This window comes from Rhyacophila brunnea, unplaced genomic scaffold (assembly GCF_057557595.1).
Source record: "Rhyacophila brunnea isolate RB1 unplaced genomic scaffold, BYU_Rbru_1.0 scaffold_23, whole genome shotgun sequence".
Classification (NCBI taxonomy): domain Eukaryota; kingdom Metazoa; phylum Arthropoda; class Insecta; order Trichoptera; family Rhyacophilidae; genus Rhyacophila; species Rhyacophila brunnea.
The window spans coordinates 12,139,384-12,152,472 of record NW_028232893.1 but is presented as its reverse complement, the minus strand read 5'-3'; the positions used below and the strand labels follow the sequence as shown (position 1 = coordinate 12,152,472).

At 35.5% G+C, this 13,089-nt stretch overlaps 1 protein-coding gene across 1 annotated transcript; it reads left to right on the top strand.

Moving 5' to 3' along the window:
• The first annotated feature begins 6,599 nt into the window (after nucleotides 1–6,599).
• LOC147069503 (glucose dehydrogenase [FAD, quinone]-like) lies at nucleotides 6,600–12,773 on the top strand. Its single transcript, XM_085950822.1, has 5 exons — nucleotides 6,600–6,604; nucleotides 7,507–7,613; nucleotides 9,674–9,807; nucleotides 10,700–12,164; nucleotides 12,661–12,773. The coding sequence occupies exons 1-5, from the start codon at nucleotides 6,600–6,602 to the stop codon at nucleotides 12,771–12,773; spliced, it is 1,824 nt and encodes a 607-aa protein (XP_085806948.1).
• The last annotated feature ends 316 nt before the right edge of the window (nucleotides 12,774–13,089 follow it).

Below are 13,089 nucleotides of genomic sequence, written 5' to 3'. Positions count from 1 at the left end.
AGCTACTTATTTTGCGTGTGTCGACACTCACCTGTCACTTATTCAATCTACTTATATACGCAAATGTAAACACCGCGTATTCGACAATTCCGAACTTGCCGCGATATATCACCGAAGTTGGACCACCGTCTACTTTTATATCAAGTACCTGACACATTATTCGTAGTTTGACAGGTACCTAGTGAATTGCATAGGTATATTTCTAAAACAACGGACAATCAATTAGGTACACCATGAATGTATGCCCAAAGTTTACGTTAATAAATGTACCTACTGTAGCGATCTGTCAAAAATCATAGACAGTGAGAAATAAATCGGATATGCCGTGTTCTATGGATTTTGTTCGAAAATAAAATATCGCTTGTTCTCGGCACATACGATTAATTCTGATGCACTCTGTGAAGAAAAAATGCGCTTCGAATGGTATTACCTAATTCATTTTGGCCCACACCTGCACTTGTATTACGATAATATTATATTGAATATGCATGAATATGCAATGACGATCAAGTGCTAGATATCGCAATGTTACTGTTTATTGTTCTTCTACACTTATTGCATTTCTGAATTGTGTGTCTTGTTTTTTGGCAAAAGGTCCAATCTTGCAAACTAAAGTTCACAAGTTGAGTTGGATCTTCGATTTTCAACTCTGACATTAAACGGAAGGCACATAGTTCTTCTCGTCGCTGAATCCATTCCCGCACCTATCTAGACCATTTTTTCCTCCTTTTTGTTGCCAAAAGACTTAAAATAATAACACTTGCTGCTTTCTTTTTTAACATTCCCATATTGACAACTGACATAACGTTTTTGAGAAGTATGCAAAATAAGTGTCCGAATAAATTACAATACCATATGTAAACACCGCATATATTTATTCCAATGTTGCCATTGAATAAAGTGTTGAGACTTTATTTCAACGAGAAGTATACCAGAATTTTATGTCAGATCCATGTAGGTGTAAACAGTAAGTGAATTTTTATGTCAGACACATAAAATAAGTATATCGGTATAAGTGTCAGATGTAAACGTACCATTAGAAATAGAGAACAGCAGTTGTTTATTCTCCTAAGGTGCAGAACCAACCTGCCAGTGATAATGCCAATTGGGAGGGCGATAACTATGTTCAACGAAATTGCATCGGGTATTGATATATTCCACCTACGCGAGGATAGTATAGGTGGACGTTGTTTTATAAATTCTTAAAATATGGTCTGCTTAAATCATCCGATGTACTTCCTTGTACCTATCTAATTTATATTTTTTGTATGTACACATTTCTACTGTTTAATAACTTACTATCTATCTCTATACTGATCTATATATTTTTTTATGTAATACTGTTTTATATTTCGTTGTTTCTAAATTTCATGTTGTGAACGTCTTAAACTTGTGATTTCTAATGTCCACAATATGATAAAAATAAATAAATTGAATTCAATTATTTAAGCGAACATATAAAAATATGCACTGACAATTTTGTTTTATATGTTTCAACTATGGAACACCGTAAAGAAAGATGTGAATAAGACGTGACGCTTCTTAAATTTTTAATTATTTAAAACATAGTAACATTAGTTATAAACACGGAAAACTAAAATAGCGAAGCATGGTTAGAATAAAAATTACGAATAACATTAAAAATGGTCCCAATGAGAAGAATGAATGCGTTGTACTGCTAGCAAATTATTAATGTTTGGCTTTATTTTTGTCAGCAGCATATCCCTGCAAACACTTAATTACGAATTCAATATGTACAAATATATATATACTTTTGTAAATATATAGCAACAATAATTATAAGATAAAAAGAACATTTTATATATCACGTTTTTAATTTAGTACAAATAAGGCAATTGTCAACAAATCATTTTTTTGCTATTTTGCAACAAACAAACAAATATAGAAAACTGAAATGTCATTTTGATTTCCATAGTAACGCACGTATATATTAATAATTTAGTTGCTAGGACCCCAGACCCCTAGCAACCAATAACAGTGGATTGGATTACGGATTTCTTCCGAAATAATCTTTCATACAAAACAGAATTAACTTAATCCACTTGAAGATGGCTAAAAGTATTAGGACATCGTGTTCTGATATATTCTAAAAGTTTCAAATGTCTAGCTAGTCGGGAAGTTAGTTAAAAATCGATTGCAAGATTTGTACTGGATAAACAACCACCGGACAAATAAGAATACGACCTAATAAAAACGGCGCCAATGAGAAGAATGAATGTGTTGTACTGCGAGCAAATTATTAATGTTTGGCTCTATTTTTGTCAGCAGCATATCCCTGCAAACACTTAATTACGAATTCAATATGTACAAATATATATATGCTTTTGTAAATATATAGCAACAATAATTACAAGATAAAAAGAACATTTTATTTATCACGTTTTTAATTTAGTACAAATAAGGCAATTGTCAACAAATCATTTTTTTGCTATTTTGCAACAAACAAACAAATATAGAAAACTGAAATGTCATTTTAATTTCCATAGTAACGCACGTATATATTAATAATTTAGTTGCTAGGACCCCAGACCACTAGCAACCAATAACAGTGGATTGGATTACGGATTTCTTCCGAAATAATCTTTCATACAAAACAGAATTAACTTAATCCACTTAAAGATGGCTAAAAGTATTAAAAGAATGCATTGGCATCGTATTCTGATGTATTATAAAAGTTTCAAATGTCTAGCTAGTCGGGAAGTTAGTTAAAAATCGATTGCAAGATTTGTACTGGATAAACAACCACTGAACAAATAAGAATACGACCTAATAAAAACGTTGTAAAATGGTCCCAATGAGAAGAATGAATGTGTTGTACTGCGAGCAAATTATTAATGTTTGGCTCTATTTTTGTCAGCAGCATATCCCTGCAAACACTTGATTACGAACTCAATATGTACAAATATATATTTTTTTATAAATATATAACAACAAAAATATACGGAAAAACCATTTCAGGGGTTACAGACATTTAAAATTATTTATTCCAATTGGAAACAGTTTATCTCAGTGGGTTAATATTTTACTAATTAAGATATTATGTTCCATTCATTTCTTAAAAAACTATTGGTGCCACCCACATTTACACCATATTATATTTATTTATATTTCTGCATACTAGGAGAGTTCGGAATAAATCGACCTTACCTAGTTGTTTATATAATTATAATAATGCCTATAAGCTTATACGTATTTGATAAGGGTTTGTTGTCCGTAATAATATTATTAGCATTGTTAGATCAACACTTGTAAGTATCATCAGGGCCGCCCCGTGAATAGGGCGATCGATCGAGGTGTCGTGATTTTCGGGGCGGCAAACTTTTGCAATACATAATATATTTATGTATGCACATTCAATTGAATCTAGGCAGACAGAAAAAAAACAAGATCAACACACGTTTTACTTATTCAACTTATTGCAAAATTTAAATAAAATACCGCTCACACGACCAATGATTAAAATGTACGGATTCGTGAGTTGTCTTCTACATCAAAACTGTATCAAATTGAATTTAGAGAACGATTTTTTGTTAACCCGCATTGGTTAGCTCACCGTACTACCCCTCTTTTTGAACATACATTTCGTCGTTGTACTAAAAATTTAAATTTTACAAACAAAAAATTACGGCATATTTTAATGCTCTTGTGTTTCTGAATAAATTTATTTATCACAATAACATGTAGTGAATGTTTCGCCATTGTCGACTACCTGTTTGTAATAACTTCACGTCGGACGCGCACACCCTTTTGTGGTTTAAAATTATTGATGTGAATAGAATATCACATGTTTTTCTTTTACGTGACTTCATGCTCGATGATTGTGAGATGATTCGAATATTCGTCTCAACGTGTTGACCCATCTACTCTTGTAATTCTAAGACACGCAATGCCTGTGCCAGAGGAACTCATGAGTAGGCTAAACAATCCGAGGCATCCAATGTTTGTTTTCATTTCAAAACAAAAGATAAAAAAGGTGCGGACGACACAAACGGATACCAATGAACCTAATAATTATGACTACTTATGGCACATACTGGTTGATAAGGTATAAAGTAGATTTAAAAAAAAAAATGCTGATTGGATTCCACATAAAGCCAAAAGTCTTTTTAGCTTGGTTGTATAAACTGTAGTGGATTATTATTTAGCAGTAGGTACGGAAATGTCGCAGAGATGACATTAAACTGAAAGGACACATTATGACACCAGGTACTGTTACATTCCCAAATGGTTCCCCCCATTTGGGGATGTCTCTGTGAATCTGGAGAGACCCAAATCGGTACCAAACCGACAAATATTAAGGGTTAATTACGAAAATAAATATTAATAAAGCCGGCAATGCTGTAAATCACGGCCGTTTAAAATATCTGCAACGTCGCCATTGTCGCCGTTTTTCGACAGCGCTTTCCGTTGAAAGCGAAACATAAAATGGCGGGAAGAACGCGGCAGACTTCCAGAGAGTAAACATTGTTAACTCGCGCTACGCATAAAAGAAATTATAAAAATGTAACCTAGTAGATGTTAACCCAAATAAAACTAGTCGTTTCTGATCACAATTCTGGTGTGTTATTTGTCCACCTCCAAGTCCCGAACCCAGACGAAAAACCATACAAAGAAACAAAGTGACAGCATCTTTCCACTTTCGTAAATGGAGGGAGATGACAGTACCATGTCTGAATCATATAAATGAACAAGTACCTGCTATTAATTAAAATTGGCAGGTCTTGCTTATATTAGATTTAATATATTTGTTTATTTATTTATATTTTAAGAATATTGTGGGCCATAAAATGTTTGTAGAGCAAAGGCGCTCTTCTTATTGTGCTATGTGGATAAGACAGACAGGTTTCGATATAGTCACCCTTTTTGGGCGCCAAAAAAACACAAGCTGACCCTGTATTATTTCATACAGTAAGATCTTTGCTATTATTTCGTGTTGATGATATCTCCTACATAATAAATATGCTCTATTTGTAAGTATATTGGGCAAAGATAAAGATATGGAACGACAATAAAAAAAAATATACTTTATCGCCTGAGGCAGAAAATTCAATGCAAAGTCCTGGCGCAGTGATGGCGAACCTACGACACGCGAATGTTTTATTTTGAAGAGAAAATAATTAGTTATATTAATTAAAAAATATTTTACAATTAAATATATATGTTATAATATCAAGAAATTTCTTCATTCTTCAATATCATTTACCAATCGATGCGCAATCGGAAACGTCGAAATTCGTGCATAAATGACAGATCGCATTGTATACAAAATGGCAAGCGAATACTAATACGTAAAATGTAAATTTTTTTTTTTTCAAAAAAAGATTTTATCTATTGGTTATAATATACTCTCTCAGAAAGTGTTTTTCAAATGTATGTATGTTCAATAATTATAATGATACATTCTTAAATCTTGTGAATTATTCGTTGCATAAAAGAAATAGTTAATTATCTAAATAAGAAGTGAGTTGAAGAGAGAAAAAAGTTGGACATCCATGAACATATCAAGAACATAATAAGTATATAAATAAATAATCTATGTTATTGATACATTATCAATTAAACAGTGTAACTGCATAGTGCAATATTATTTAATTAAATAATTATTCTCTGTTTTGAACGTCCTGTTAATTTAGAGGGTTACCACGGTAATAAGTGATTGGAAAAAAGTAGTGATTCAAAATTCTTAACAATTAGGATTCACTCAATGGTCCAGTTATAAGCCAGAAAGATCTGGAGATTTCGCAGGATAGACATTCACGTAATTATTATATTATCCAATCGTATCTCATCAAAAACGTCAACATTTTAATGATCACTTAACATAGTATATTAATTAAGTACATAAGAGATAATCTGTGAAAACAACATTAATATAAATTAGTTTATCCTACTGGACGTGGTATAAAAGGAAACGGATCTCGCTTGTATTGTTTTATTTTTTTTCCTAAAGTGGGAGACAAAAGAGAGGCCATTTAGTTCCCTCTCCATCTGCATAGATATAAAAAAAACGGTGAGTGTACTTATGAACGAGCGTTAGAAGTTATACTTTGGCGTAACAAAACAAAAACAAAACTTGTGATAAACCAGATTCTTTGACTAGCTCTTAATTATCTTGTTATTTCTGGTTGTTTTTATTTTTAAAGTAACAACTGTCAGTCTGACGTTTAATCGTTTGTTTACGAAAGGAATTGCAGATGGCCGACAACAATAAATTCGTTAACTGAACAATTCTACTATCAAATTTGCGTTGGTATACAGCTGACTGATTCTGAGCTATTTTCATACTGTCGTAACGGTGTGCGCGCGCAGGTCTCAATTTCACTCTCGCCCCAAAATAAGTATAGCGTCAAAAAAATATTTTGCAATGCTGACTCCGTCAATTTGAATGAGAAACCAATGTATTACACATATTTGTCCTTGTTACTTTTTTTCTTTCTTCCCTCAGACTCACAGCGAAAGGCCATGAGCTCTTCGTTAACATGTACATATACAAATGCGAGTACTACAGATAACGAGGATAAAATGCCGTTTGGCTTTGGTGCGTTATATTATACGTATATAGAATAGTGTAGACAAATATGGGGTAAGCGTCAACACGTGTTAAAGAATATGTGATTTTCAATTTTACATCCGTCTCATAATATGAATTAAAGTTTGTGAGGGACAAGCCAACCAAACGCGGCGGATCGGGGCGCTCACTAGGTAGTAGGCCCGTGAAGCGTGAATACAACCGAAATGACACTCCTTCCATCCGCGCATTACCCTTCACCTATGTAATAAGGAGCGCGAGAAGCACAAAATAATTATTATTATCAGCACCTCTCATAACAAAGCAATAAAAATATTATTTTATTTCTCGGCGGCTTGTAATTCATATTCACGATGACATAATTCTACTAGCAATATATCGCAAACCCAGCAACTAAACAATGACTTTATTGTTATTAAAATAATGCCAAGGCGCCCGTCTATCGACAAGCGTCCAGAAGCGGATAAAATAAAATAGCGCGCGTCCCTTTTGCTTGCCGTGTTCAATGGGCTTTGACATATTTGAATACGTAGTATTTTCGTTAATTCGTCCCGCTGAGAAGACACACAACGCATGCGCCTACACCTATGTGCTTTGAATTATGGGGCAGGCGGGCACAGCGCTTCTTCAAAACTAGTGTACTCTGCCATATTTGATCACGTTGTATTTTCGATGATTCACGTCATTCAATATGCGCGAGCATCCCGTTTGCTTGATTTGATGTGCCCGGCGCCTGAGAGCGCTTTGTGTCCGTTGGTTTTTCATTCAATTACGATAAAATAATTTAAACTTTAAAATGCTACCAATTAACATAAATTTAATTTGTTTTCAATTTTCAGGCTGAGTCACGCAGGCATAAGAAATTTATTGGCATTTATCGCCGAACCTAAAGAAAGGACGGAGAAAGTGAGATACCATGGATATATTCAATTTGACTGAATCTTGTGCATCCCCAGGTGCCATGAGTTCGCTCATGATGACTCCACACTTCTAGCGGCACGATGCGAATTGACTGATGAGACGACATGGCCGCAGGACTACACCGAGAAGTTGATTAATGGAGGTAACACTTGTGGATTATTTACCATTATGGGTTCATTAAATTTTCTTTTAGTTTCCAGACAATCTTAAAATTTCTTTCGATAATCAGATTCGAGACGATTTTTTCCCCACAGCAACGCACGTAGGGCTATTTTTGGGTATTCTCTACAAACTTTAGGATACCTTTCTAAAATATAACTTAACATCCATATATATATCACATTTATCACTTTATGTACTCAGTCAGAAGTCAGTTAATTATTACAAGAAGTTAACTGTCAAAAGTGCCATCTTTTAACACCCCCGATCTTTGCCTTCAAACCTTCTAGAAACATCGCTCCGGTGTTGCGATTGCGTTGAAACGTATATACATTTTGATACAGCGGCCGGCGATCCGGTATAGGAATGACTAATTCGTAGGTGTGTGTATTGCGTTCTGGCATCTTCGACTCGCAGCCCGAAACGCAAGGGATTTGTTCATAGCAGCACTAGATGCTTTTTTTTTAAGTAAAAAGTCGCATTCGACCAATCTGTGGATCTCCCATTTAGTAACGTGTGTTTTGTGAATAACGATGTTGTCACATCTACGTATTCGACACGTTGCGGATGAGACGAGAAGAGTACGGCAATTACATATTAGAATTGAGATTTGACAATTTTGAAAAATATTACTATCTACACATTAGGTGGAGTAGCCACTTCATAACATTGCAAATCAGCTCAAGGATGACCATGATGTAATATACATATTTTAAAAATATTTTTTTCACATATACATACTTAAGTATTATCGAGATATATATTTATTATAACATAATATACTAATGTGTGCGTGTGAAACATGGACCCTAAGTAAAAGAGAGAACCAGAAACTTAGATTAGCAGAACGTGGTATGGAGAGGTGCATGCTGGGCATACAAGAAAGGACAAGCAGAGGAATGAGTGGATAAGGAAGCAGACAAGGGTTTGCGATGTAATAGAGTTTATTAAAAGCCTTAAATGGTGATGGGCTGGACACATAGCTCGAAGAAGAGACAATCTTTGGACAAATCTAGTCATCCAGTGGTATCCAAGAAGTACAAAACGTCCGCAAGGTAAACCTAGAGGGCGCTGGATCGATGAAATGATAAAGTTTTGCGGAAGTACGTGGCAACGCAATGCACAGGACCGAGAGAAGTGGAAGCAGCTTGAAGAGGCCTTCATCCAGCAGTGGATAGATTCAGGCTGATGATGATGATGAATATACTAATACAAGGGAATATCATTTCGCACCTGGGGAATAATAGTGGCACAAGTCCAAATGTGTCATTTTTGAGTTAAGTATGCAGAAATGTTCCACGATATCATTTCTATCCGCACAAATAGCGGCATAATTGTTAAAAATATAATGGTGGCCTTAAAGGCATTTTTGACATTGTCATATTATAATATTTTACTTGAATTCAAGGAGAAATAGTGACACAATGATCATTGTGCCATTGTTATTGCGGATAACATTCAAAATGAGAAGACTCAAGTGTGCCAACTTCACGCTACTATAAAGTAATTAAAAAAAAAACTGATTTAACACACCAAACTAAAATATTCAAACTGCTCTCCTGCAGAAACAAAATTTCGAGTTGTGCCACTATTATTCCCCGGGTGCGATTTGATCTAATTGTGTGATAGGTAATCAGGCAAAGAAGCGTATCAGTGAAGTAAAAAGTGCAAAGTTATGAAGCATATACTCTACCACTGTAATGCATATGAATCAAATATTTAAATTGTATATTTGCACCGTGGCATCGCAGCAACATCAGTATCCAGTCCGGCTGACATTACTAATAAAATTGTAGGTTACGTTAAATTCTTGTTTGACGTTTGTATACAAAATTTCGGGGTTCGGGTGGAAAAACTATATACGCCTGCACGAGCATACCCGAATTTGACCGAATTTTCGCAGTATTATGAATTGACAATTATTATAGATAACCAACTTGTGTATGGAATTGCTTCCTTGTTAATTTGGACCGATAAAAATAACGGATGCGTGTTATCGTGTAAAAGTATGTTAGACGAGAATATTAACTGCTTGCTTTACAGGTCTTCGGGAGTTCGACTTTATTGTCGTTGGTGCTGGTTCATCAGGGTCAGTCATAGCAAACAGATTGACAGAAAATCAAAACTGGAACGTCCTGCTGATGGAGGCTGGTGGAAATCCAACAGCTGAAAGCGAAGTAAATCGAGATTTATAAATGCAACATTAACCTTTAACACGATTGGCCCAGAATAGGGACGTGTACCTTCTGCAATTTGCGCGCCAACTTTCGGTAGGAGATGGCTCCAAAAAAAGAAGACCATAACATATTATTTTCCTGCTGCATAATATTATTTTATCTTCTATTTAGTCTAATCCAAAGCCGAGATGCATGGAATGCCACGAATTGTTGTACAATGTTTTACAAATTGCGAAAAATGTGAACAAATGCTGCCGAGAGCGATGACCATACCTATACTAATAATAAAATTGTGTTGCCTGTCTGTCTATATGATTGTTCGGTTATAACTAAAAAAATAAAAGGACTAATATTAACAAAAATTCATAGCGTATAGACAGCATTATTGATATCAACTTACCGAATCATTAAAAGACATCAAATGGTCAACCCATCAAAAGACAATGCAATTATAGTCGATTAGGTACAAGGAAAGATGCGCACTCCTAGATATCGAGAAATTCATATTGTTTAGATACGTTATAATGTGGGTGTAGCGACAAAAACAATGGATATTAAAAGAAGGAAGACAAAATTAATTTAGTAAGATCCGCACATCCCATTTATAAAAGCCAAGAATAAATATGGCTATTGTACGTTCATATACCTTATCAAAATAAATTTACCAATGACACTACTAATATTTCTAGGGAATTTATGTTTTATGTTCCAAGTGTAGGACGATTTCCTTCGAGAGTTTGCTTAAAAGTCGTAGAATTTTTACAAAAACACTTTAATTATTAATTAAACAGGGGCTAAACAGTTAGTGCCAATATAAAGAGGTTAAATTTATGATTATAAGTATTTCGAAGCCATTAAATATCAAAATACGCTAACTCAATAAAAATTCCAGGTGCCAGGATTATTTCCCAATACTTTCAAAACCATAATGGATTGGAAGTACACAACCGAGAAAAGTCCTCGATATTGTTTAGCGCAAGAAGACCAGCGATGCCATTGGCCAAGAGGGAAAGGCTTAGGAGGAAGCAGCGCAATAAACGTAATGATTTATGTCAGAGGAAACTCGAGAGACTATGACGAATGGGAGAGGAAAGGTAACAAGGGATGGGGATACCAAAATGTTCTACCGTACTTCAAAAAAAGTGAAAATCTGGATGATGCTAACGTATTGGCTAACAAAAACTATATAAATTATCATGGAGTAGGCGGATATTTGAACGTAGGAGAATTCAACGACACAGGGTTATGGGGTGACAAAATACTAGCAGCATCTAAAGAACTTGGGCATAGGACTGTGGCTGATATAAGTTCCGGTCCCAATTACATAGGATTCACGAAAATTCAAGGCACAGTGAAAAATGGTCAAAGGATGTCATCCGCGAGAGCGTTTCTTTCACCAATTAAAAACAGGAGTAATCTATTTGTATTAAAAAATGCACTAGTAACAAAAATAATAATAGATGAAGCCAGTAAAACAACTGTTGGTGCTCGTGTTCGATTGGTCAATGGGGAATCCGTGGAGATAACAGTAAAGAAAGAGGTAATAGTCTCAGCTGGCAGTATTAACTCTCCACAGCTGTTAATGCTGTCGGGAATTGGACCCAAACAACATTTGACGGAAATGGGAATAAAAATGATTGCCGATTTACCTGTGGGAGAAAATTTACAAGATCACTTAATTTTCAGGGTCCTTTTTACAGCTAACGAAGGAATAGCGCAAGCGGTAAGTGACAAGGATACAGCGTTGACTTTGGCAAGTTATTTAACGAAACGAAGAGGAAGACTGACATCTATTGGAGAATCAAATACTATCGGATTTATAAATACAAAAAAAGATACCCAATTTCCGGATATACAGTATGTTTTCCTTGTTTCGCCGCCCAACGTGACCGCAAATGTGTTTGGCGACAGCGAAGAGTTTCAACGCGCAAATGCAGTTTTGAGTAAGGGAGCAGAATTGTTAACGTCGATGGTCTGCTTACTACGACCGAAGTCCAGAGGCAAAATTTTATTGAGAAGCACAAATCCTCTTGACAGTCCGCGCATATTTCCAAACTACCTTCACGAAAACGACGACGTCGAGACATTATTGAGAGGAATTCAAGAAATAATAAAGCTCGAGAATACAACAGCATTAAAAAAAGAGAATATAAAATTAGAGAAAATAGTATTACCGGCTTGTGATAAATACACATATAACAGTAATGAATACTGGAAATTTCTAATGGCCTATACATCCACGACTATATATCATCCAGTAGGAACAGTCAAAATGGGACCATCCGATGATGCAACAGCTGTTGTCAGCCCAACACTTAAAGTCAATGGTATCAGAGGCTTAAGAGTGGCTGATGCAAGTATAAGAGGGCTCGCACATCAGAACTCGCCCATCAGAACTCGCCGCATGCGTCTTACGACGAATTCGTCGATGTGACGTCATCGTAAACCAAGAAACAAACGTTATCAAATGGAGCTTCGCAGATAGGCCGATGCAACTCGACGCTGCGACGATCCTACATGCAACATGTCGCATTCTGCTACAGCCTGCATGTTGTATATAAATAAAGTCGACTCCGCGCAAGCGCACAGCCCGCGGCCATCGGCCATTTCTGTCTCTATTTCTGTCTACACTGTCATCTCGCTCATCGCTGGTCACCGCGTTTGACGTTTGTTTATACAATCAACACAATAAAATTGGCAGACGAGAGACTCTCCGATGCGGCGAATGTCGATATCGCTAGGCAGATGTGCGAGATTTTATCAAGGAACACCGCCTGCCCGTTCTCGGAAGCTGTGATTTATGGCGGTAAGGCACACGAGGCGGGTTGTGATGTGCGAGCCGGCTTATGCAAGAAATCGTCAGCGGAAACACCAATGCACCATGTATCATGATAGGAGAAAAAGCAGCCGATATGATCAAATACGATTGGAAGGATGAAGCGGGTGGTGAAGGTCGTGGCCTATAACGAGGTTTATTTAGAACCCAAAGTTTAGTATAATATACCATTTGAAGTTATCATTTATTTATCACTGTATATTTGTATAACTTATTGTATATCTCGGGCACTATACTTTGGAACCCATTACTCTGTATTTAATAATATTATTAGGTAGAAAAAAACGACCTACATCCAACGAGTAAAGTTTTTTTTAATTCTAGATAACAATAATAATCATAATATGACATGCTTTGACATGTTTTAATAATTTTATTGTGTTTGGTTCCAAACCATAGATAGCGATCAATGTCTTAAAACATAAAATAAATATGATGGTGATTAA

What these genes read in the sequence shown, in the direction of transcription:
- LOC147069503 (XM_085950822.1), top strand. An exon ending in CGAGAAGTTGATTAATGGAG is followed by an intron (nt 7,614 to 9,673) that starts GTAACACTTGTG and finishes CTTGCTTTACAG; the next exon opens with GTCTTCGGGAGTTCGACTTT. An exon ending in CTTAAGAGTGGCTGATGCAA is followed by an intron (nt 12,165 to 12,660) that starts GTATAAGAGGGC and finishes GGCTTATGCAAG; the next exon opens with AAATCGTCAGCGGAAACACC.